The 23,268-nt window shown below is 36.0% G+C and overlaps 2 protein-coding genes and 1 long non-coding RNA gene across 3 annotated transcripts; all 3 read right to left on the bottom strand.

Annotated features, from left to right (window-relative positions):
- Positions 1-816: 816 nt before the first annotated feature.
- On the bottom strand, positions 817-2,095 carry LOC309510137 (uncharacterized protein; the record flags this gene model as incomplete). The annotated part of the gene is made up of 3 exons (XM_082191207.1): positions 817-1,309; positions 1,456-1,570; positions 1,662-2,095. 3 exons carry the CDS (start codon positions 2,093-2,095, stop codon positions 893-895), a joined length of 966 nt encoding a protein of 321 aa, XP_082047333.1. The 3' UTR covers positions 817-892.
- A 15,074-nt stretch (positions 2,096-17,169) lies between these two features.
- Positions 17,170-19,161, bottom strand: LOC309510116 (protein adenylyltransferase SelO-like). The gene is made up of 5 exons (XM_082191202.1): positions 18,936-19,161; positions 18,765-18,844; positions 18,640-18,683; positions 17,926-18,005; positions 17,170-17,763 (listed from the first exon to the last, which is right to left on the bottom strand). The coding sequence occupies exons 1-5, from the start codon at positions 19,023-19,025 to the stop codon at positions 17,737-17,739; spliced, it is 321 nt and encodes a 106-aa protein (XP_082047328.1). The 5' UTR covers positions 19,026-19,161; the 3' UTR covers positions 17,170-17,736.
- A 419-nt stretch (positions 19,162-19,580) lies between these two features.
- On the bottom strand, positions 19,581-20,870 carry LOC309510121. The gene is made up of 3 exons (XR_014210215.1): positions 20,632-20,870; positions 20,443-20,526; positions 19,581-19,823 (listed from the first exon to the last, which is right to left on the bottom strand). It is a non-coding gene; the product is annotated as an uncharacterized lncRNA (long non-coding RNA).
- Positions 20,871-23,268: the final 2,398 nt, after the last annotated feature.

A 23,268-nucleotide genomic window follows, 5' to 3' on the forward strand; every position in this document is an offset into this window, starting at 1 on the left:
ACATTATTATGTGCCTCCACGTCATACCCACTTCAATATCCCAAGCACATCAGAAGAAACGGAAAACAGCACATTCACGCCGTTGTCATCCTCTTCGTTTCTACAGCTGGATTAGGAATAGTATATAGTCATAGTATATTTTAATTCTGCGCGAGCTACAAGAGACCCAAAACTGTTTTTTGGGTGAACTCCTACGCCACATGCCAGCTCTGGCACCCACACATTATTATGTGCCTCCACGTCATACCCACTTCAATATCCCAAGCACATCAGAAGAAACGGAAAACAGCACATTCACGCCGTTGTCATCCTCTTCGTTTCTACAGCTGGATTAGGAATAGTGTATATAGTATATTTCAAAGAGTTTTAAAATATTTTTTTCTTTAAGTGTTTTCATTTGTGCTCTAATTTATATTTGCAATCTAGATTAAACACTTTGTATTGTTTCATATAATGTATATGTTTTATTTGCATATAAAAGTTTGTGTTCAACATATTGGTGTGTGCTTCATTATTGCTTTTTCAAAATAACTGTGTACAGTGCCATATTAATACATCAATTACATTTAAAATACGTAATGTATTTTAAAAAAGATAAATATTAAATAGATTTCATTTAATTGAAATACAAACTACTGAAGTCACTTTTCTATATCTTAAAAAAACAAAAAATGCTGGGCTAACTCGGACAAGCTGCTAAATGATTAAATGTACATAAAATGTTTTTCAAATTATATTTCAAATAGTTTATTTATCATCTGTGACCACACTCCATTATTTCAGTTATGAAAAAAAGTGACTGACAAACTTATTGAATAGTTTTACAATAAATCATTTTTATTGAAAAACTTTGACATGGTGTGAAATGGTTGTGCAGGTAAAGTAACACGAGTCAAGACAAGAGAGTCATCATAGCCTCACGAATTCCTTGACAATTATGTCCTCCCACCCCCTGAAACATATCTTGATCAGGCTCTTGCAAATCATCTGTGATGTTCCAGTCAGGCAAATAAACTTCTTTGTTCAGCTCACAAATATTGTGCAGAACACAACAAACAGCAACAACATCAGACATCAGAGCAGTGTCAACATCGTTGCGCTTAAGCAAACACCTCCAACGACCTTTAAGGCGACCAAAGGCGTTCTCCACAACCATCCGTGCTGAGCTCAGTCGGTAGTTGAAGTGTCGTTGTTGAGGGGTCAGGGCATGGTGGTTTGTGAAACCCTTCATAAGCCAGTTCTTGAGGGGGTATGCCGCATCGCCGATTAAATGGACAGGAACCTCGACATCATTCACTGTCATTGAGTTCTGTTAAAAAATAAATGTAAAAATACATAAATCACAATGCAATTTTTTACAATGCAGCTGTTAATGTCATACATGGCTTAATACACTTGCATCTTGATATCAAAACATGACAAATAAAATGTGCCAGTAAAACAAATATTGCGTACCTCACGAGGAAACAGGTATCCACCCTGTTGCTCTGCCATTTTGAAAATGGGAGAGTTGGACAACACACGAGCGTCATGTGTGCGCCCAGGCCAGCCCACATATACATCTGTAAAGCTAATAAAGAGACATGGCATTAATATATGGACACATAAAAATTTATCAAATTTCTGTAATGAACACAATAGCTTAGGAACTACATTCTTACCAGAAATTGTGGTCCACAACAGCTTGAAGTACAATCGAATGCCATCCCTTACGATTGTAGTAAGCTGTAGCATCTTCTTGGGGAGCAATTATAGGGATGTGACTACCGTCTATGGCACCAGCACACAAAGGATACCCACGTTCAGCGAACCCATTTAAAGCCTTTTGAAGAGCTTCTCCTTTGGGCAAGGAGATGAAACGTTTCAAAAGCTTTGTCTTCAGTGTTGCAGTGACTTCGTGAACCAGTGTACAAACAGTGGATAGCCCCACACCAAAGAGACAACTGATTGTACGGTACTCGCCAGGGGTAGCATACCACCACAAAACAATAGCCAATCTACGGCGTGGTTCAAGGGGCTTTCTCCAGTTTGTAAGCTTGCGTCTCAGGCTTAGCTCAACAAGTTGCAGAACAAACTCAAACGTGTCCCATGACATCCGAAAGTGCTGCCGCCACTGATCTTCGTTGAAGTTTTCCAGGACATTTGACCAAAACACAGCCCCTTGAGGTCTTTGTACCATCCACAGTCTTCTCTTCGAAACACCCAGTTGCATGAGCCGTGTACAAAGAACTATAGCTTTTAGCATCCGATGGCGTCTCCGTGCTTTACGTCTCGCTGCTTCATTTTCTTTCATACTCTCCGCCAATTTAACTTCCAGCGTATTCCGTATCGAATTAACACGTTGAAAAGAACTCAAAATCGAAAATAAAATTGTGATTTGACCACGAAACATGTTGTACATAAACAACAAAGTTTGAACAGCAACATCTAATGCCTGATCAGCTGCCATGTTGTTCAAAGCAATGCAAACACTTCCGCTTTTCGACGCGTACCTTATACGTCACATCCTGACGTCACGCGTCTTTCCGGAACATACACGGGTTGTGTGTGAACGCGCTCTCTGATTCCGGAAAATCACTGGTAGTGTGAATGAACCAAATCAAACGAACCCGGGTCAAATCCCGGGTCACTTTATCCGTGTATTTTCCGGAATCTCTGTGTGAAAGGGGCTAAGCAGATGTAATTTTGTTGCAAGAGACTCATACTGATGCCTGTAATGAGACAGATTGGATAAATGAATGGGAGGGCAGTATTAGTCTTAGTCATGGTACGAACGTGAGTGCTGGTGTTGCGTTTTTATTCTCAAAGCGTGTTAAAGATAATCCAGTTTTCTTAGAAATAATACCAGGACGCCTTCTTAGAGCTGATTTAATAATAGGCAATAATATTTTTTCTTTTTATAATATCTATGCTCCTAATATAGGAAGCGAGCGCTGTGATTTTTTTCTGAAACTTTCTGAAGAATTGTTGAAGTGTTCAGATGATAAGATTGTTGTTATAGGGGGTGATTTTAATTGTACGGTAGATCATAAATTGGATAGGAATCATGAACAGGGTTTTTCCTGCAAAGAGAATTATGAGGCGGCCGCCTCCGTCAAATTTCGGGCCGCCTCCGTCTGTCGACAAAAACTCAAGACGGAATCACATGATTAGATACCTCTTTTCCACCGACACGATTCGGCAGCGGGTTCACGGCCGGGTTCCATTCCATTCTCAAACCGTTCTGCGCATTTCGACTGCATCAGAATAAGCACGAGCCCGGCCCTGGCCCGAGACGCTCAAGCACAAGTCCGACAGCTCATCAGAATTATCAGCCCGAGTCCGTTTTTTTTATTATTATTATTACACAGCGGCAGCCTGCCCTATTTGCAGCCATTAAAATAGGTCAGTTTTGTTAGTTATGTTTCTTTTCATTTCTTTATCATGTTAATTTAGACAAATGTTTTGGAGCATTTTTTTTTTAAATGAAGCCGAACCGACAGCGAGTATAGCCTACAACATGTTTGATCAATTTAGCCTCTCAAATCAACGCTAATAGGCTACTTTACTTGGCTACAATCCATAGATAGGCTATAAAACACTTCAAGCATATCACACAGACAGTTAATTTAACAAATGATTATTTATTAAACCACAGTGAGTAAAACAACTTTTTTTGAAATACTGAGGCAGGCTCAGGCTGCTCGAACCAGCGCTCGCAAACGAAAGGAGCAATAGCCTATCTAAACCAATTAAATTAAATAAACTTGCAGGTTATCTTACCTCAAAAATGCACGACAGAACATGGCCATTCTTTTTTCCAGTAGTTTCCAACAGTTAAACGAAAATAAAGTCCAATGAAACGAAAAGTTAGAGCAGTCTTTTACAGAGCATCGTGGAGAAAAAGAATAGCATCCACAGTGTAGCCTAAGGTTTTAACCCAGTCCTCCTCTCTTCTATCACTCTTCCCGCTGCGTTTTAAGTTGGCCATCTGTGATTTTTTCTCTTAATATTCTCCATTATTTGCACATGAGGTGAATCGTGGGTCGCGCTGATGGGAAACCTTCTGTGTGTGTGTGTGCGTGCGTGCGTGCGTGTGTGTGTGTGTGCGTGCGTGCGTGCGTGCGTGCATGAGACTGTCATGTCAGTCATATGTCACTGTGTAATTATAAGATTATGAAAGTTATGAGGTTATGAAATGTCTTTCTATGTTTGTTTTTCTATCGTCGTCGTCAGCTTCTCATATTTTTTAAATTAATGTCTAAAAATATAAAAAGAAGGATAACCCAAAAAAAGCCTGAGGCCCGGCCGCATGTGAATTATGACGTGAGAATTGGCCCGAAGCCCGGCCCTAGGGGCATAAGTCAATAATAATAATATTGGCACGTCGGGCTCGGGCTGAAATGCAGGGCTTTAAGCACCAAAACGTGCTTGTCTCAAACGGAGCAAGGTAAATTTCTGCGAAAGCGCACGAGCCCCTGCCCCTCCCCCTTTTCAACATCACCTGTCAGTTATCACAACCTCCACAGACGCACGAAAGTCAAGAAGCACCTTCTCTGCAGCATCGAAGTGCCTTCACTTGTCACAGCCAGGTACCGATACTGTTTTTCTTAAGCTTCGGCTCTCAAACTAGTTAGGTTACTTAAAATATATCCATAGAGCCAGCCTGACTTAGGCAATAGCCGAAATTCTTCTGCCGTTTTTATAAAATAAGCTATCACAAGTAGCAGTCACGTAATTTACTAGTACTGTTTTGTAATTTCATGGCCCCCTATGAACTGTAAATAAAATCAAATTATCTGATTATTAAAATGCCTAAAAATAAATAAATACATGCTTGTAAAAAGTTTTTTTTTTTTCACCTTCTAGTGGTCATTATACATAAAAAGATGCACCAGATTAATGCATTTATCTTTGAAATGTACAAAATGTTCTTACGGGGGGGCATGCCCCCGGACCCCCCTAGAGGAACCGAGCTATCGGATTTTGCTACCTCCGCCTCATTTTCAGCCAGGAAAAACCTGATGTTCTTAAATCTTTAATTAATAGACATAGTCTTGTAGATTTGTGGAGGGATGTTTATCCTCAAGTTAAACAATATACTTGGCTGAAAATTAATTCAAATAAGGTTTCTGCTGCCAGATTGGATCGTTTTTATATTGAGGAATGCAATAAAGGAAGATTTTTTAGTAATCGTATTTCCCCTACATCTATATCAGATCATCATTATATCTCTATGTCTATGTCTGTCTTGTCACCTAAATCCTATAAGTCACAGTGGCACTTTAATAATACATTACTTCAAGATCACATCTTTGTGCACTCTTTTGGTCTTTTGTGGAAGTCTTGGAGAGAAGAGAGAGGTAGTTATTCATCTCTTAGTCAATGGTGGGATCTGGGAAAAGTCCAGATAAAGGTTTTTTGTCAACAATACACAGCAAATAATACTGAGAACTTGAAAGTGAAGATGAAGATGATAGAGCAAGAAATTCTTCAACAAAGTCTCAGCAATCAGGGAGGAGGTGATATCATTAAAGAGAACAAAGGCCTTTTGAAGGATTTATTGGAAGAGCAGGAGAAGGAGACACTTGTCAGAACAAGATATGTGAAGTGCAATGAAATGGATGCTCCAACTGCTTTTTTTTTTCGGACTGGAGAAAAAAATCTAAAGAGCAGAAATTTTTTCACAAACTGAAACTTCCTAATGGCAAAGAAATAACCAATCAATGAGAAATGATAGTTTCTGCTATTTCTTTTTATGAAAAACTTTATCAGTCCGAATTTTGTGATGAAGTAGCAGTTGAAGAACTTCTTCTAGATCTTCCACAGTTGTCTAAAGAAGAAAAGATGGAATTGGAAGAATTCTTGACTTTTGATGAGCTTTCAAGTGCTGTGCAAGGGCTGAACAGTGGCAAATCTTCTGGTGTGGATGATCTCTCTGCTGAGTTTTTTAAAAGCTTTTGGAATGTGATTGGACATGATTTGTATGATGTTTTTTTGGAGTCCTTTAATCAAGGTGTTTTACCCCTAAGCTGTCGGAGGGCAGTGTTGACATTAATCCCTAAGAAAGGAGATCTTGGACTTTTGTAGAATTGGCGCCCTGTGTCGTTGCTGTGTACTGATTTTAAGATACTGTCAAAAGCTATAACTAATAAGTTGAAGAAATGTATGGCAACTATAATTCATGAAGATCAGTCATACTGTATCCCTGAGCGGACAATTTTCGACAACTTGTTTTTGCTAAGAGACATTATTGCAGTTGCTAAAAAACATCAAATTGATATTGGACTCTTATCTTTAGATCAAGAAAAAGCTTTTGACAGAGTGGATCACTTTTATTTACTAAAGACTCTGAAGGCCTTTGGCTTTGGACCACAATTTGTCTCTTGTATTAAACTGCTTTACAGTGAAACATCTAGTATGCTTAAGATTAATGGTTGTCTAACTAGACCTTTTGCAGTAACAAGAGGTATACGACAAGGATGCCCTCTTTCAGGACTTCTATATTCAATTTCTATTGAGCCTTTGTTGTCACATTTGAGGAAACGACTATATGGATTCTGTATTCCTGGTTTTCCAGAGATCCCACCTGTAAAACTCACAGCTTATGCTGATGATATAACTGTTTTCATAAGGAACATTGATGATATGGCTGCTTTGACTTCTAGTTTGAAAACTTTTCAAAAAGCTACATCTGCTAGAATCAATTGGGATAAATGTACATCCCTTCTGTTAGGCGAGTGGAGGGATATAGATCCTCCTCAAATCCCACAACAATGTGAATGGATCAAAGATGGTTTTAAAGTTCTTGGGGTATATTTAGGATCTGATACTTATATGAAAAATGATTGGGAAGGATTAGTTGATAAAATTGTGGGGAAACTACAGAAGTGGAGATGGATTCTCCCGAGGTTATCTTTCAGAGGGAGATGTTTAATCGTTAATAATCTGGCAGCCTCAATGTTGTGGCACAGATTTACAGTGTTGAATCCCCCTGAAGAGTTATTGACTGGTATTCAAAAAGTCTTTGTTAAATTCTTTTGGGATGGTTATCATTGGCTTCCTCCTGGAGTTTTGTATCTCCCAGTTGTAGAAGGTGGTCAAGGACTTATAAATCTGGAGGCGAGAGTTAAGACAATGAGGTTTCAAACATTACAAAGGCTATTATATTGTTCAGATAAGATACCCTGGATTGCATTAGGTTTGTCTGTTTTACAAAGTATTGGGGGAGTTGGATTAGCTAAGCAGTTATTCCTAATTGAAAAATCTGTCCAAAATCCAAATCCAAGAGTAAGTGTTTCTTCTTCTAACTTTTATGTAACTGTATTAAAGGCCTGGCAAATGTTTAAAAAATTGAGAGATGATGATAAACATTATGGTGTTTTAGAACCATTGTTTTTTAATCCTCTCTTTAAAAGGAATTCTTCCATTCTGAGTTCAGTAATTGACAAGTTTTTAAACACAGGAATAGCTACTGTAAAAGATTGAATTGATTTTTCAAAGGGTCAATGGTATACGGCTAAATCTATAGCTAATAGAGTTGGGCTTAGATCAGAAAGATGTGTTGAAGGGATAATTGGAGATCTTAAAAAATCTTTTCCTCAGTCTTTCTTGACCTATGTAAACAATTTTATTGAGAATGATGAAAGGCCTATGATTTTTCCAGATCTTCGAGTTAATATAAGTCTTGATTTGGATGAAGATTTAAATGATACTTTATTGAAAAGATTTGAAGATGTATTGTTTCATAATGTTGGCAAAAAGATATTATATTGTATGTGTGTGAAATCCTTGTTTTATACTCAATTGAAAAGATGTGTTGATACTAAATGGAGAGAACATCTATCAATTTCTTCGGAAATAACTCCATCATGGAGGTGTTTGTATAAGCCCCCCATTCCTAAGAGGTCTGGGGACCTCCAGTGGAGAGTACTCCATTGTGCGGCAACTAACAGTTTTGTATCAAAATTTAATGAGATGGTTTTATCTGCATGCCTTTTTGCAATATTCTCGATTCTGTTTTTCATTTTTTTTGTGATTGTTCAAGATTAATTCCTTTGTTTGAATTGTTGGATAAAATGTTTACTAAGCTTGGTTTTATGTTTACAAAAAATATGTTCATTTTTGGTGTGAAGTATAAGAAAGAATGGAAGGTACAATGTACACTTGGTAATTTTCTTGTGGGACAGGCAAAGCTGTCTATTTTAAAATCCCATACATGTAAGAATGAAGGAGAAGATGCTGATTTGCTTGGAATGTTTAAAACTCTTGTAGAGGGCCGGGTTGTTATGGAATATGCATACTGTAAATTAACAAACACAGACACACACACACACAGATACAGAGAGAAATGAACTGGTAAGACTGCAACAGTAAATTTTGAGAATATGCGTAATAAAATCAATAAATGAAGAAAATACAAAAGAGACTCTCTCTCGCTCAAACACACGCACACACACACACTCGCACACACACTCACACACACACTCACACACACACACACACACACACACAGAGAGAGAAATGATCTGGTAAGACTGCAACAGCAAACTTTGAGAATATGCGAAATAAAATCAATAAATAAAAAAATACAAAAGATCTCTCTCTCTCTCTCTCTCTCTCTCTCTCACTCTCTCTCACACACACACACACACACACACACAAACACAAACACAAACAAACAAACAAACAAACAAACAAACAAATAATAATTGTTTGGTCTTATTTTAGCCTAATAGGTGTTCCTGATATCTGCTGCATATGCAACAATACATAAAATAATTACAGTTTGTATGTACATAGTTAAAATAATATTTATTATTATAATTACATTTTTATTCCTGTTTTTTAACCTACAGTTTGATAATGATTGTTTGCTGTTGTTATTTGATTGTTTTTGCTGTTGGATCATAATTGCTGTTCCCTTCTGAAGTTTTATTACCATTTATAGAATTAAACTGAATAAAATACCAATTAATTGCAAAATGTCTGTTTAAAGTGTTTTGAATTATCACTATCCATCCCTTATTTTGTTAGATTTTTTTAATTATCAAATACTGATTAACAAAAATGCTTGCATTGTGTTCCTTTTCTAACCAAACGTTATTGTTTGATTGTAATCATAATGCAAAACCTGATACTTATGTAACAAAATTATCTAAACCTTAAAAAAAATAGTCTTTTAGAATGTCTAAATATATATCTAAATAAATTTTAAAAAACTAATAAAATGGAGAAATCATGTCTAAAAAAAACAATGGGAATCAAAAAGCCTCTCTATGTATTTATATAGGGAGCAACAGTACAGCCTACAGGCGGTTACACGACATTACACAAGTTTTTACTTTTTAACGCCACTGGATGACGCTTTTCTCACTTCAAAAAATGGATTTTAAAGGCCTGCACTAATGTGACATGTTGCATTTATTGAAAAATAATAATAATACAAATAAAAATATGAATTCTAATGGAACAAAATGCTCATAAATTTTTTTTAGTAGTACCATAGAAACCTTTCTAAATTCGAAATAATAATAAAAAAATATTATTGAACAAAAATATGTTACATTGGTTTTCCTGAAAAAAAAAATGAAAAAAAAAGAAGACATTTTAAGGCTTCGGTCACTTTTGACCGCGAAGGAGCCAAGTGTGACCCCTAAACGAAGAGGACCAGAGGGATTTACAGTAAATCCAAAATTCTTTTTAAGATACAGAAAACAATGCACTGAAAAAGTGTGTAGGATTTAAATGATTGAATCATGCACATCAGCTCCACATGAACCAATTAAGTTCAACAAAGATCATTTGTTCACATAATGTCAACATCGTGGAATCAAGTCATTTCCAAGTAACCCAATTAAGAAGTTTTAAAGTGATTTTAATATGGTTCCCTAACTGGATTAATTCATTCAATTTCTTATATTTGTGTCACATGACTGAGTTATAAGATTGTATTAGATTGCTACGAAACTATTAATTAGCAATAGCATATATTAGCATGCTAAATGCTAAGCATGAAATCTAATTGTAATATAAGTAATAAACATATTAGAAAAAATATTCTTTTAAATGTCCATTAATGGATCATTATTGGACAAATATTTAGAAACAAAACTATCTTCAAAATATTAAATTAATATTATTGAACTAAAATATAGTACATTTAATTGATAAAGTTACACTTCAGGTGTTATTAATGTTATCTCTTTATCACTCCATAGTTACAGCACTGCATGGTATTTGTCCCTCAGTTTCTCTTCAAGTTCATGGAGAACCGGCATCCTTTATAAAGCAGTGTAGAATATAGAGGCATTGCTTGTCAATACATTCAAATCACATCACACATTGCAATCTTTAATAAAATGGTCATTTTACACACTGTTTACACAGCGTCATTGTTCTCTACAGGTTGAAATATTGTGGAGTCACAGATGAAGGTTTTTTCTGCTCTGGCTTCAGCTCTGAGATCAAACCCCTCACACCTGAGAGATCTGGATCTGTCTGTGAATAAACTAGGAGATTCAGTTCATCTGCTCTCTGCTGTACTGGAGGATCCTCACTGTAAACTGGACACACTGAGGTAAGATCATATATGACTCACACATGAAACACAATGTAAAGTCTCCTATATTTGAAATGTTCAGCCTTTTTCTGCTGCTGTGTTATTGAGCTTATTGAACTGTAAGTGATTTGTAAGCTCACGCTAAATCGTCCCAAAGTCCGGCATCCGACCAGCGCGGAAGGTCTTAACGTGTTACTGTCCTTTTCTCGAGGCAAAGTATTTTTTGATTAAATGCAATACATCTGAATATGTATTCTCTCGTTATTTCATCTGACTCCAGGAATGAAAAGGTTTTAATGATATCTGTGGATCATTAATTGTGAGCGAATGTTTGACTATTCCTTTTAACTCTTTAATGCAAATAATGCCAAAGTCAGTTAGAATAATCAAATGTAACAATTTATTATGTCAGGTAAATGTATCATGCCAATTTCTTAATCAATTCAAATATAATCGATACAAAACATCAAATACTCTGGAAAATGAGAAGAGATGCAAACCCAACAATAAGAAATACATGAGGCTGAAGATCTCTCTCTCTCTCAGCCTCACGGGCGAATCTGAGGTACAGAAAAAGGCCTCGAATTCCCTGCTGCATTTCATTAAATAGCCAGGACCTCTTTCACTTGGAAATATCTTTTAACAATGGAAATTTGCATTCAGAGGTTACGCCTTTGGGTGTAGGGAGACCATTTGTCTAGAGGCCAACCCCTCCTTGTGTGCTAGTTATCCATAAACTCTCAAAAACCTTATTACCTTTTGTTTTACTTATTTGGAAACGAGACATTTGTACCAGTCGCACTGTGACATTTTAAATGATACCAAACATGAAAAATACTCTGTGATAATCATTCACATTAAACTATACATTTTCTTGGGTGATTTACATGTGGTCTCAGCATGAGAGAGGGGGAGTGAGGAAGAGGAGGAGAGATGTGTTCTGAGGTGTAACTTTGCCTCACAAATGCTGAGTTCAAATGGTAATTTCCAGAGAGGTCCTTTGTCCTCTCAGGGTCTGGGTGCTCCCCAAACAGACTGTCCGGCATTTCCTAATTTATCAATTCTTACAGATTGAACACATGAGCTGCTCTTCAGGAACATGATTCTGCAGGACTGAGTCACTGAAATACACACTGTCACATCACAATCAACACTTCAGTCTCTTGATTTTAAACCGACTCGATCTCAACACATTCAGAACTGAGAAATGAAGAACATGCTGGATTTATTCTTGCAGTTCATCACGTTCATCTTTCTGCAGGGACTGTTTTTTTAAATATTCTTTACACGATTAAAACAAATCATTACTCCATACGTACTGTATTAGTACAGATCTAAAGACTAGATGTTTAATAATCATGTTTTGAGCTCTTTGACATTTTAGATCTCAGTCCAATGATCCATCAAAACATTTTATTTGTGCTTTAAGTTTGTATTTTCTCTTTAATAATGGATTCACTGCTAAACTGATCTGAACTGAGAGAGTGAAGAGTGTGTCATTGTTCTCTACAGGTTGAGGGATTGTGGAGTCACAGATGAAGGTTGTTCTGCTCTGGCTTCAGCTCTGAGATCAAACCCCTCACACCTGAGAGATCTGGATCTGACTGGGAATAAACTAGGAGATTCAGCCGTGAAGCTTCTCTCTGATCTGAAGAATGATCCACATTATAAACTGGAGACACTATATTGTAAGTAGATTATTTACTAAAGATTACAAAATACAGTAATTTGTAACATATTTCGTTAGATTACACAAGCTTTGTAACCTAATCTAAATAATTTAGAATACTTTGGAATATTAATAAGGTTTGTAACACAAAGGGTCCACCAAACATAGGACTTGGTTTTCCCCTGCATATTATTTTAATAACATCAGTTTTACACAGTATTTCTTGAAGAAAAAAATGTTTTTTTAGTTTTTAGTAAACATTTAGTTTAATATTTTAGTAAAATATTTGTTATATATATATATATATATATATATATATATATATATATAATTTTTTTTTTTTTACTGATGCAACACAATGCATTAAAAGCTGGGGTGTGTAAACTTTTTAAATTGCATGAACAGGATAAATTGTAATTATTTTGTCTTCTGTGAAACCGGGAAGTATTCGCTTCTGAAGGGCAGTACTGGATGAAAAAAAAAGATGATCTTTAAACAAAATGTACACATCATCATAATCCTGTTTAAAGTTTACACCCCCTGCTCTTAATGCATCGTTTCCTCCTTGAGCATCAGTAAATGTTTTTACCTTTTGTAATAGTTGTGTATGAGTCACTCAATTGTCCTTAATGTAAAAATATGGATCTCAAAATCATACAGTCATTGTTGGAAAGGTGTCAAATATGCAGAAGATTCTGGAAAACCTAAAAATGTGCAAAACCTGGAGGATTTTTCTGGAGAACAGCGAGTTTAACTGCTCATGATTCTTACTAGGACTGTAAGTTTCACTCTCGGTCCCATCACCGATCAGTAAAAAAAAAAAAAACTGTTTTTTGTACAGTGTATTTACATAATAATTTGAATGTAATAAGATAACGTTCATTTTGGATGAAGACTTATTTAGCCTGCACAAAATGATCATATTCATCTGAAATGATTGGTCAATCTGATGATCATCATGTTCACAAGAAAGCAAACAGAAGACAGAGCATAAAAGATTATTGAATTTACAGTTTGCTTGTTTTTGTGTGTAATATGATGTTTATTCATTTATTCTTATTATAGAAGGTATAATATCTCACCACTGTAATAGAGGAAATGCAAACTGTCAAAAGTAGCTCTCATTTGTCCACTGGCCAAAGTGTTTTAAAGACACAGCTGTGCAGTGTTGAGCTCACTGCTGTCCTGGGACACTGAAACCATTGTGGAACATTACCTTGAATATGTGCAGGAAGAGCTTCTCTGATCTGATCAAACTCTGTTTCTGTGCAAATCAATCCATGCATTATAACTGTAACCATAATAATAGCAGGCATGTGTGACAGTGAGTATCTGTTGTCTCATTTCACTGGCCAGCTCTGTGTAATTCTCTCTGCAGTGGCTCTGAGCTCCAGTCCAGGGCTGCGTTTCCCAGAAGCATTGTGAAGTTGATCGTGAAGACCATTTGCCACCAATGTCCTCTACGATCAACTTATCTCACAATGCTTTGGGAAACGCAGCCCAGGTTTTTCTCTCAGATACCCAGACATTGGCCTATTGTGAGAGATTTCTTTGTACCGCATATATCCAGAGTCTTTATTGCGCAACCACAAACTCTAAAATACAAATCTGGCAATCCCCATTCCCCAGGTTTAACAGTTTCATTTTCAATACTCTCTACCCAGGCTCTGGGCAGACTTGTCTTAATATTTTCACACATCGAGTCCACTTTTGACATTTCGTTTTCATCATCCCACTCCGAAACACAATCATATAAGGCTCTATTAGGTAAGAACCCTCTTACATCATATGCTATATCCTTAACTTGTCTCACTCCTGCTTTCATATACAATTTGTCATAAAACACTCTCTCTTTCATTCTAAAATTTGGATATAAAAATATCGGTTGTTTTAAAACTTGATTTATATTTTCACACTCATACTGTATATTTCTGTATATGACCTCTGCCCACACACTTAGCACTTCCTGATAAAACAGCGGCATTTTGTCATACATCGGCTTTTTCAATCCCATAAAAAGCCCTTCTTCCCCACATCCACTACATTTGTCCAGCATATCCTTCATATAACCTTTCCATCCATACTCCACTTTATCACATAAATACTTTTTCATCGTTTTTACCCTTATGGCCTTCTTTTTAACTTCTAAGTCAATCAATCCTAATCCTCCTTCTTTATAACTTGCAATTAATGTTTCCTTGCTATTTTAACTCCTTTCCCTCCCCACATAAAATCATTTGTTATCTCAGTCATCTCATTAAGAAAGCATGACAAATCATCAAGGGTGTTTCAGGCTATGATTAGGTTAGGGTGGGCTGTGTTTTATCTTTGTCAAGCAATTGGGAAATAAAACGCAAAAAATGCAATAAATGTAATACATGCACAATTAAACCCCGACTCCAACAGAAAAGGGACATGCATTCTTTGTATGTTTGAAATAATTCAAAATTATAAAGCAAAAGATTTTTGTGGTTCATTTTAGCAATATTTAGGACTAATCCTAAAGTGTGGCATGAGGGGCACTGGCAATCAAATTGTGATTTTAGTGTGTCATCCACTGTCTCTGCTATGCAACTGCAGCTCAATAACATATGTAATCAAAACTATGTTAATATCACCAACTGTCCATTTGGAGAAAAATGAATATTAGCAAAGCATGAACTAATACTGAAAACCCTAGTAAGTTGTTTACCCAACCCTTTGTTGTTTTGAAAACAAAAAAACATTGATTAAAGATTCAATCCCTGAAAAATGAATGGTTCCACAAATCTGTAGAGAATGACAGGGAAACAATAGCGAAAACAACTAAATGAAGTGTTATTATCTTGGCCTTCTCAGGTGTGTATATCAGGTGTGTGTCATGTTCATATGGTCACTGTGATCTGCTTTCTTCATCCTCAAATTCAAAAAGAATCCCAATACATCAAGTATCTGTGTTGTGATGATGAGTTGACCATGACTCTGTGGGTGACTGGGATACGTATTGCAAAGGTGAGCAGAAACCAGGCCACACACCAAAAACCAAAATAGATAATGATGATAAATGCAAGAAGACACTAATTTGAAGTTTTTGCAGCAAATTAAATTATAAATTATAGTTTACAATGCAAAAACATACTGTAAATTGTAGCTGTATTGTGTTGGGTCCTATTGTGAGCTGTCTACTTTGTCAAAAAAAAAAAGTTCTTCTACTTTATTAACGGTCTTGTTTTGTCATGATTTTGTCACAGTATGGTAAGCAGTTATATGAAAACTACAAAGCCGCTGTGAGGAAAGCAGCCGGCACTGGAAGCTGGGCTAACCGCACTATCCAGGCCTCCTCCAGTGCATCCACACCCTCTCCTACACCTAAAGGTAGAGATAATGAGCTAAATAGATTGTTATAAAATGTATCATAGATCTTGATATATTAAAGGATTTTGATGACATTTTTGTGCTTATCTTTCAGCCAAAGCTGCGAATGGACACGCTCCTCAGCTTCCAAAGGACACCAAGGTACCTCTAAATCTATCAGTTAGTAATGAAGAACACCATAATATAATACCATAAATAATATAAGTTCATGGACCATACTGAAGTGTGAACTATTATGTTTTCAGACACTTAACTGCATGTTAATTGCAATTAAACAAAATATAGTTTAAATTTATTAACACACTTAAGTACATAATTTTATAACATTTCATAATTACTTCTACTTTCAATGAAATATGAAGTTTACTGCCGAATGTACAGAGAAGCATTTATAGTAAACTAAAATATACATATATCATTTCTATTGAAACTTGACATGTTTTCAATATTTAATTACACATTTGTCATGATGAAGTTGCCAATTGGTAAATTTAAAATGTATTAACATTAAATGTATTAACGAATAACACACTACAGTTGAAATTATCATCAAATTTGCATGTGCTCTAGTATGTTTGTCAATATCAAAATAAATGTACTGCAAAAGATTACTAAACCATAATTTAAAAAGTATAACTGTTAATTTGTCATGATTGCAAAGTACACTTTTTAAAATTGCACTAAACTCTGTTAAGAAACAGTCATGAAAGTGCAGTGTCTTTAAATACACATATAGTGGCCTTTTATTTAATGAACAATATATTATCTGAAAATATATATTTTTAAATATACTTCAAAGATTTAAAGTATACTTCAAGAGCAGTAAAATTAAGCACACTACTTTTCCACAAAGGGTGACGGTTCCTTTAGAGTTGTTTTAATCCACTTGTAATTTCATCATTTATCTGAAATGCTCCTGAATGCTACTTTTGGTTTGTTTTTGAAGGGTCCTGGCAACCAAACATCTTTCCCACCACCTCCGCCTTCAATGGAAACCCTGCCTCCTCCACCACCCGACCCCATGTTGCCTCCTCCTCCCCCTGCTCCTCCTGCCAGCACAACCAAAGTCAACAAGTTTCCTCCTCCACCTCGATTCCCACAATCCTCCTTCCCACCTCCACCCATGGATGACCTGCCTCCACCACCACCTCCTCCAGAAGATGCCGAGCTGCCCCCTGACTTTCTTCCTCCACCGCCTCCTAGTTTTGCACCTCACGGGGGAGACTCACTCCCCCCACCACCTCCAGACCCCATTACCTCCCTTCCACCTCCTCCTCCTCCACCTGGTCCCCAAAACTTTGCATCTGCAGGTGGAGCTCCACCACCACCACCTCCACCACCGCCTCCACCACCAGCTCCTGCACCGGCTGCCAACCCATCCGCCGGCTCCGTCAGAAAAATGCCTCCAGCTCCACCAAAGAGAACGACACCTCTACAAACAGCGCCCCCAGGTGGCGAACTCATGTCAGAACTGATGACAGCAATGCTGAAAAAGCGCAGTCAACAATGATCTTGAAGACAGATAGAGCTAATTGACATGTTTTTGTAGTTGGACTGAGGAACTGACCGCCAAACAAGTTCTCGGCGTGACATTAGGACACACATCTTTAATTATTTTGTTGTTTAATATTCTTGCATTACACCACCAGACTAAAATATGTAAATACTTTGTACTTACGCACCTAATCAGATTATTTGTATTACAAATATGCTATATCATCATTGCTAATGGAATGTCATAATAAATAAGGTCTTGCAAAGTTAACTGTTTAACAGATTTTGACATGCCTAATTGTTAAACAGGAGTAAACGAGATGCATGATGCAAAGATTTTTGCACTTTTGTAGAAATGCAGAAACAGCAATATTACAAAAGACATCCATGTCCATTGTCCATATATAACATGCATATATGTACATATATAACATCAAACATGGCGCATCCTCCAATCAGATCATCCATTAGGAAGTGTGATTACAATGTCATAAACAATATTTTTGGTTCAAATGATGCTGAAATTCATGATTTTTTTTTTTCATTCGACCCTGAGTTAGGAAGAACAGCTGACCCTCAGCTGCTGAGCCCAGGATGGAGGTTTACTGGCATATCCGGCTCTCTCAGCCTCTTCCTGCTCCATAAATGGCTCCATTAAAGTCTTCTGCAACAGTGTCACCTAGAAATACATCAAACATACTGTCACCTAAGAAAAAGACAAGCCATAATGAAGACGTCTGAAGATGTTACATTGTATGTATAATTGTCAAGTCTTCATTTCACAGTAATGTATTAAAGCAAACACTCTAAGATATATGATAAGCATGATCATGACAGTATATTAGTTTGACATCACATGTAATAATACCTCTGAAAAGTCATTTTTCTCTGCTTTTCTGATAGCAGATTCAGCCATCCAGTTCCTCAACACATACCGTGGGTTTACTCCTGAACAATAGAAAAATTACTAATAACATTAAATACAACATAACACATCATAAAAAAACACACACTACCGTTTAAACATTTACAAAAAAAAAAAGAAATTAATAATATTATTCAGCAAGGATGCATAAAAAGGGACAATAAAGACATTTATAATATTACAAAAGATTCAAATAAACGCTGTTCTTTTGAACTTTATATTAATCAAAACATGTATCAGGGTTTCCTCAGAAATATTAAGCAGCTCAACTGTTTTCAAATGTTTCTTGAGCAGCAAATCATCATATTAGAATGATTTCTGAAGGATCATGTGACACTGAAGACTGGAGAAATGATCACAGGAATAAATTACATTCAACTGAACAAATATATTAATTACACAAATACTGTATATTCAAATAGAATAATTTATTTTATATTGTAATAATATCTCATAGTATAATAATATATTATAGTATTACAAAATTACTGTTTTTATTGTATTTTTGATTAAATAAATGCAGCCTTCGTGAGCATAAGAAACTTCTTTCAAAAACAAATCTTACCAATCATGAACATTTCAGCGGTAGTGTTACTGTAACAATATATAAACACATAATATATAACACTGCATCATATAACATATACAAAAACACACCTTGCATTCTGTGCTGCCGTTCTTCATCTGAGTCACTCATTATCCTGAAGAAGACGATTAACACATCAAGTGATGTTCATTTTTAATCCTCTAAAGAGTTTGAGTTTACATTACAGCAACATTACCTTGACAGACGCTGTAAATACAGCTGAACCCAGTCTCTGAAATGCTTGTGTGATGAGAGGTCTGAAAGAGCCCACAAAGACTGTCAAGAGAGACACAGTCACAGTTAATGGACTGAAATCATGATTATGGATATTGCGGCTGCTGTGGGAGTGAATGGAGAGGAAACGTACCGGAGCAAAGGATCCCTTCTGAAGCCGGGACAGGGTCACTTCACTCAGCTGTCTGAAAGTCATAGTGAAGTCTGCTCCAGTGTCCTCCATTAGCTCAACACATCACACATCACACAACATTATATGGGTCATTCTCAGGAAATGCTGCCATTTGTGTGATCTACTACTGATACCATACTGGACTTAACTATTTCTGACAGTTTGGCCGTTAAATATATAATTCAAAAAAAAAAAAAAAAAAAAAAAAAAAAAACTATCTAATTAAAAAAGTTTATAATGAAATTGTGTGTGTGTGTGTATATATATATATATATATCAGTGTGTGTGTGTGTGTCTTACTGATTCCTTACTTTTTTTTATTTCTTTTTTTTATTGTCACAAATGACACCATTTCCTGAGAATGGCCAAATAACTTTATCACATTAATTAATTATAGTACAATTAGAGAAAAAAACAATCCAGCTAATATTTACCTTTAGAAGAAATGCAATCACATATGAATCCTTTTCTTCATTTCCCAGAAAGCCCAACTTTGCTTTGAACAGCTCATGAAATCTACAACAGAAACAGTAAAGTGAGATCAGGAACGACTCAGAGAGGAATACAGTGATCTATATTGTCTAATGACAGGCTCACCTCTGATGGTAGATTTGTGGATACTCTCTCAATATTTGCTGAGATCTGAAGTAAATGAATTGACACGAATCACCCTTATTTATTCCAGACCAATACCAACAGAAAATAAAAGGATCTCTTACTGTGAAAGCTGATCTGAGGTCAGCAGTGGTTTCAGAGCTTCTAGAAGTTTCTGTAGATTGAACAGGCCAACATTAGCCTGAGCTCCTATACTGTACCGGCCCTCGTCATCAGACGTGTTGGGGACAAAATCTATACAGAGGAAACAATGCTGGAGCAATAACACACATTTAACAATACAAATATTATATGTTATTATTATGGCTGTCTGTTTCACTTTAACTTATTAGAATATAATGAAGTAAAATAAAACAAGTAATGGATTAAAAAAATTATGCAATTAATCATGCCCCTCAACCCATGTATATTATACTGTAAGTAGCCTATATACAAAATTTATAGTAGATCTAAAGTAGCTTACTATTCATACAATGTTCCACTTTTGCAGTATTGTATACATATATATATAATATATATATATATATGTATGCGTGTGTGTGTGTTCTCGTATATGGTTTAGGAGGACACAAATGTGTATAATGACAACGTAAACATCTTCACACTTCCTGTGTCCTCATAGGTTTAGGGGTAGGGTTAATATACAGAGTCTGTGTGTGTGTGTGTGCGTGTGTGCGTGTGTGTGTGTGTGTGTGTGTGTGTGTGTGTGTGTGTGTGTGTGTGTGTGTGTGTGTGTGTGTGTGTGTGTGTGTGTGTGTGTGTGAAATGTTATATGACAAAAATCTTAAAAACTAAACGTATAGGAAGATGATTGCTAATATTATGAAAGTTTAAGTTAGACAAAGAAACATACTTGGGTCATATGATTCCATAAATCCAAATGGGCCATAATCAAAAGTGATAGAAAGCAGACTGAAGTTATCTGTGTTACAGACTCCTGTGTGAAGATGCAGATCATGTTGTTGTGCATTTTGCGTATTAAGCTCGATCTATAATGATAAATCTATGTGATAACTAAACAAGTAAAGCAGAGTGAACTAACCATGAGCAAAACCAACCGACATCCAGTGGGCGATTAAATGTGCCGTTTCATTCAGCACTCGAGAGAAAAACACCTTCACACAACATGAAAACCATTCAAATATAGTGAGACTGATCAGACAATATAAAATAATCTTGTATTACAGCTAAACAGCAGAGAGACACAGATACTCACCACATACTTGTCAGGGTCATTTGTTGCTATAGATTTAAAATGCTCTTTAATTACAAAGTCCAACAATGTCCTGAAAATAAAAGATAAAAAGAAATTAAAAAGCAAATAAGAGTGAGAAAAAAATATTATCTCCCAAGTTAAAGTTAATATACCGTAGGACATCTAACTCTCCAGTTCTAGTTAATATCTCCAGTGAACCGATACGAAACCAGGACTTGGCCAGACGCAGAACAACCGCTCCTGATAGATACAGAGAACAATCACATAAAGCTGAGGAGGATAAAGAACTTAGTTACTCGATTTTTCCAAATCTGATCGTATTTTACCTCTTTCTTTTATGACACTGCCATTATAAAACGGATCCCTCCAAACAGGTTCCTCACTCACAACCAGACTGACAAACAATAAAGGCAAAAAAATGGAAAAAGTATAAATAAAAATAAAACTAATATTCAACACCAAGCATTTGAATGTGATAAATCCATATATTACTCTTCTTGTGCATGTCCATTCATATATATTGTGCATTTATATGTATGTGTGTGTGTGTGTGTGTGTGTGTGTGTGTGTGTGTGTGTGTGTGTGTGTGTGTGTGTGTGTGTGTGTGTGTGTGTGTGTGTGTGTACCTGAGGGCTTCACTGCACAGGAACTCCCTCACAGAGGAGCGAATCACAGCCCGTCCATCACCAGACCTGCACACAAAACATCATGTACAGTAAACAGCATAACCATTACACTCCTGCCAGACAGAGAATCACACACTATGAGTCATAATGTAAGATCATTTACAACTAAATATATTTCAGAATTACTTAAAAAGCATATCAAAAATATTGAGCAGCAGAAACTGATATTCACCTTGAGTACGGTGTCTTTCCAGAGCCTTTCAACTGGACTTCCCATCTTTCACCCTTTCTGGATAAAAGAGAGATTGTATACCGCTCTAACGGTTAACACTTGTCAGTTCTAAACTGAGAGATGTCATTGTTCAGACGCATGTTTAAGCATTAAGTGAGAATTAGATTTTAAAAATGACAGAATCATCTATTTGCTGAAAAACCAGTAAGTATAGATCACACTTTCCATTCTTTAATCTTAAACAACATTATGGGAAAGTTGACATGCATTACAACAGAAAAGTCACATCTGACAATAACAACTGATGATTTCTGTTGAACGCTGATGGAAAAGGATGATTTTACCTGTTTGTGTATTCACCCAACAAATGTGCTCTTCCATCCCCCAGCTGTCCGGCCCAATAACCAAACTATAATAATAATAACACATGGTTGACATGTTTGCTCTGGTTGTCTTACGCCATCGCTGTCGGGTTTGAAGTGACGGTCAGTTTTACCTGATGGCCCCCGTATCTGTGTGCCAGTGGAACAGAGCCAGGAAACAGTTTCCCACCACTGACACAACGGACAAACTCTTCATTCTGAATCACAGACTCATTCAGATCCAAAATATTCCTCAACACATCCTGAAATACACAAAAGAGCCTGAATATATGCAGAAACAACATTTACACAAAAGTACTGTGGTGGTACCATGGTCCAGTTTTGTTTTAAAGCAGTTTTCTCAGACTGTGATCCTCAGACCACTGGTGGTTCTGTAAAGAGTCCAAGTGGCCCACGAGTTCATTAGCTGATTAAAAGCTTTATGACTGAATAAATAAATAAAAGTATAACTGACAAAAAAAAAAAAAAAAAAAGAATTAACTCAATACAATAAATGAACTGTTTGTGACTAAATAAATGTATGATAAAGTGTTTCTATTGGTATGTAAGTGTTTGGTCCAATTTTGAAGCTAGCATTATATAATATCTATATATATAATAGAGTATAATAGCTAAAAAATAATTTGCCCACAACCTAAAGTAGACATTTATTTGAGGAGTTGGGTGGTTCAAATTTTTTTTTTTTTTTTAAGTGATCTGCTTCCCCCTTGTAAAAAATAAGTGTTAAAAATAAAAATGGAAAACTATGTTTCTTTTAAAAAAGTTATTGCAGATAATACAAAATTAATGAAATAAAAAGCCACTTAACGAGTATACTTTCATGACCGTTTCTTACAAACTATAATAAATGTTCATTTAATTTCAGTTAACATGATGCAATTAAGTGTCCGAAACATTATATTCAGTTTGCACCAAAGTATATTCTTTTAAAGTAGCCTATATTATTTTCATATAATTTCTCTTTTTAAAAGTATGATGAAGTGTACTTCTTTGTAACAACAGCCTGAATAAGTTCAAAATTATGCTGACGACGACAATGTTATTGGTGGTGATGATGATGATTAATTTATTACTATTTTAAAATGTGGACAAGAAAAATGATAAAGAATGGGTGGGTGTGACCAAACTTTTGACTGGTGGTTAGATGGCACTAGCTCCATTGTATTTTTCTGTTTCATAAATTACATATAGTTACTGCAACAATATCCCCAGGTTTGACTGC

Source organism: Leuciscus leuciscus (assembly GCF_965113295.1).
Source record: "Leuciscus leuciscus genome assembly, contig: SUPER_11_unloc_2, whole genome shotgun sequence".
Taxonomy (NCBI): Eukaryota; Metazoa; Chordata; class Actinopteri; order Cypriniformes; family Leuciscidae; genus Leuciscus; species Leuciscus leuciscus.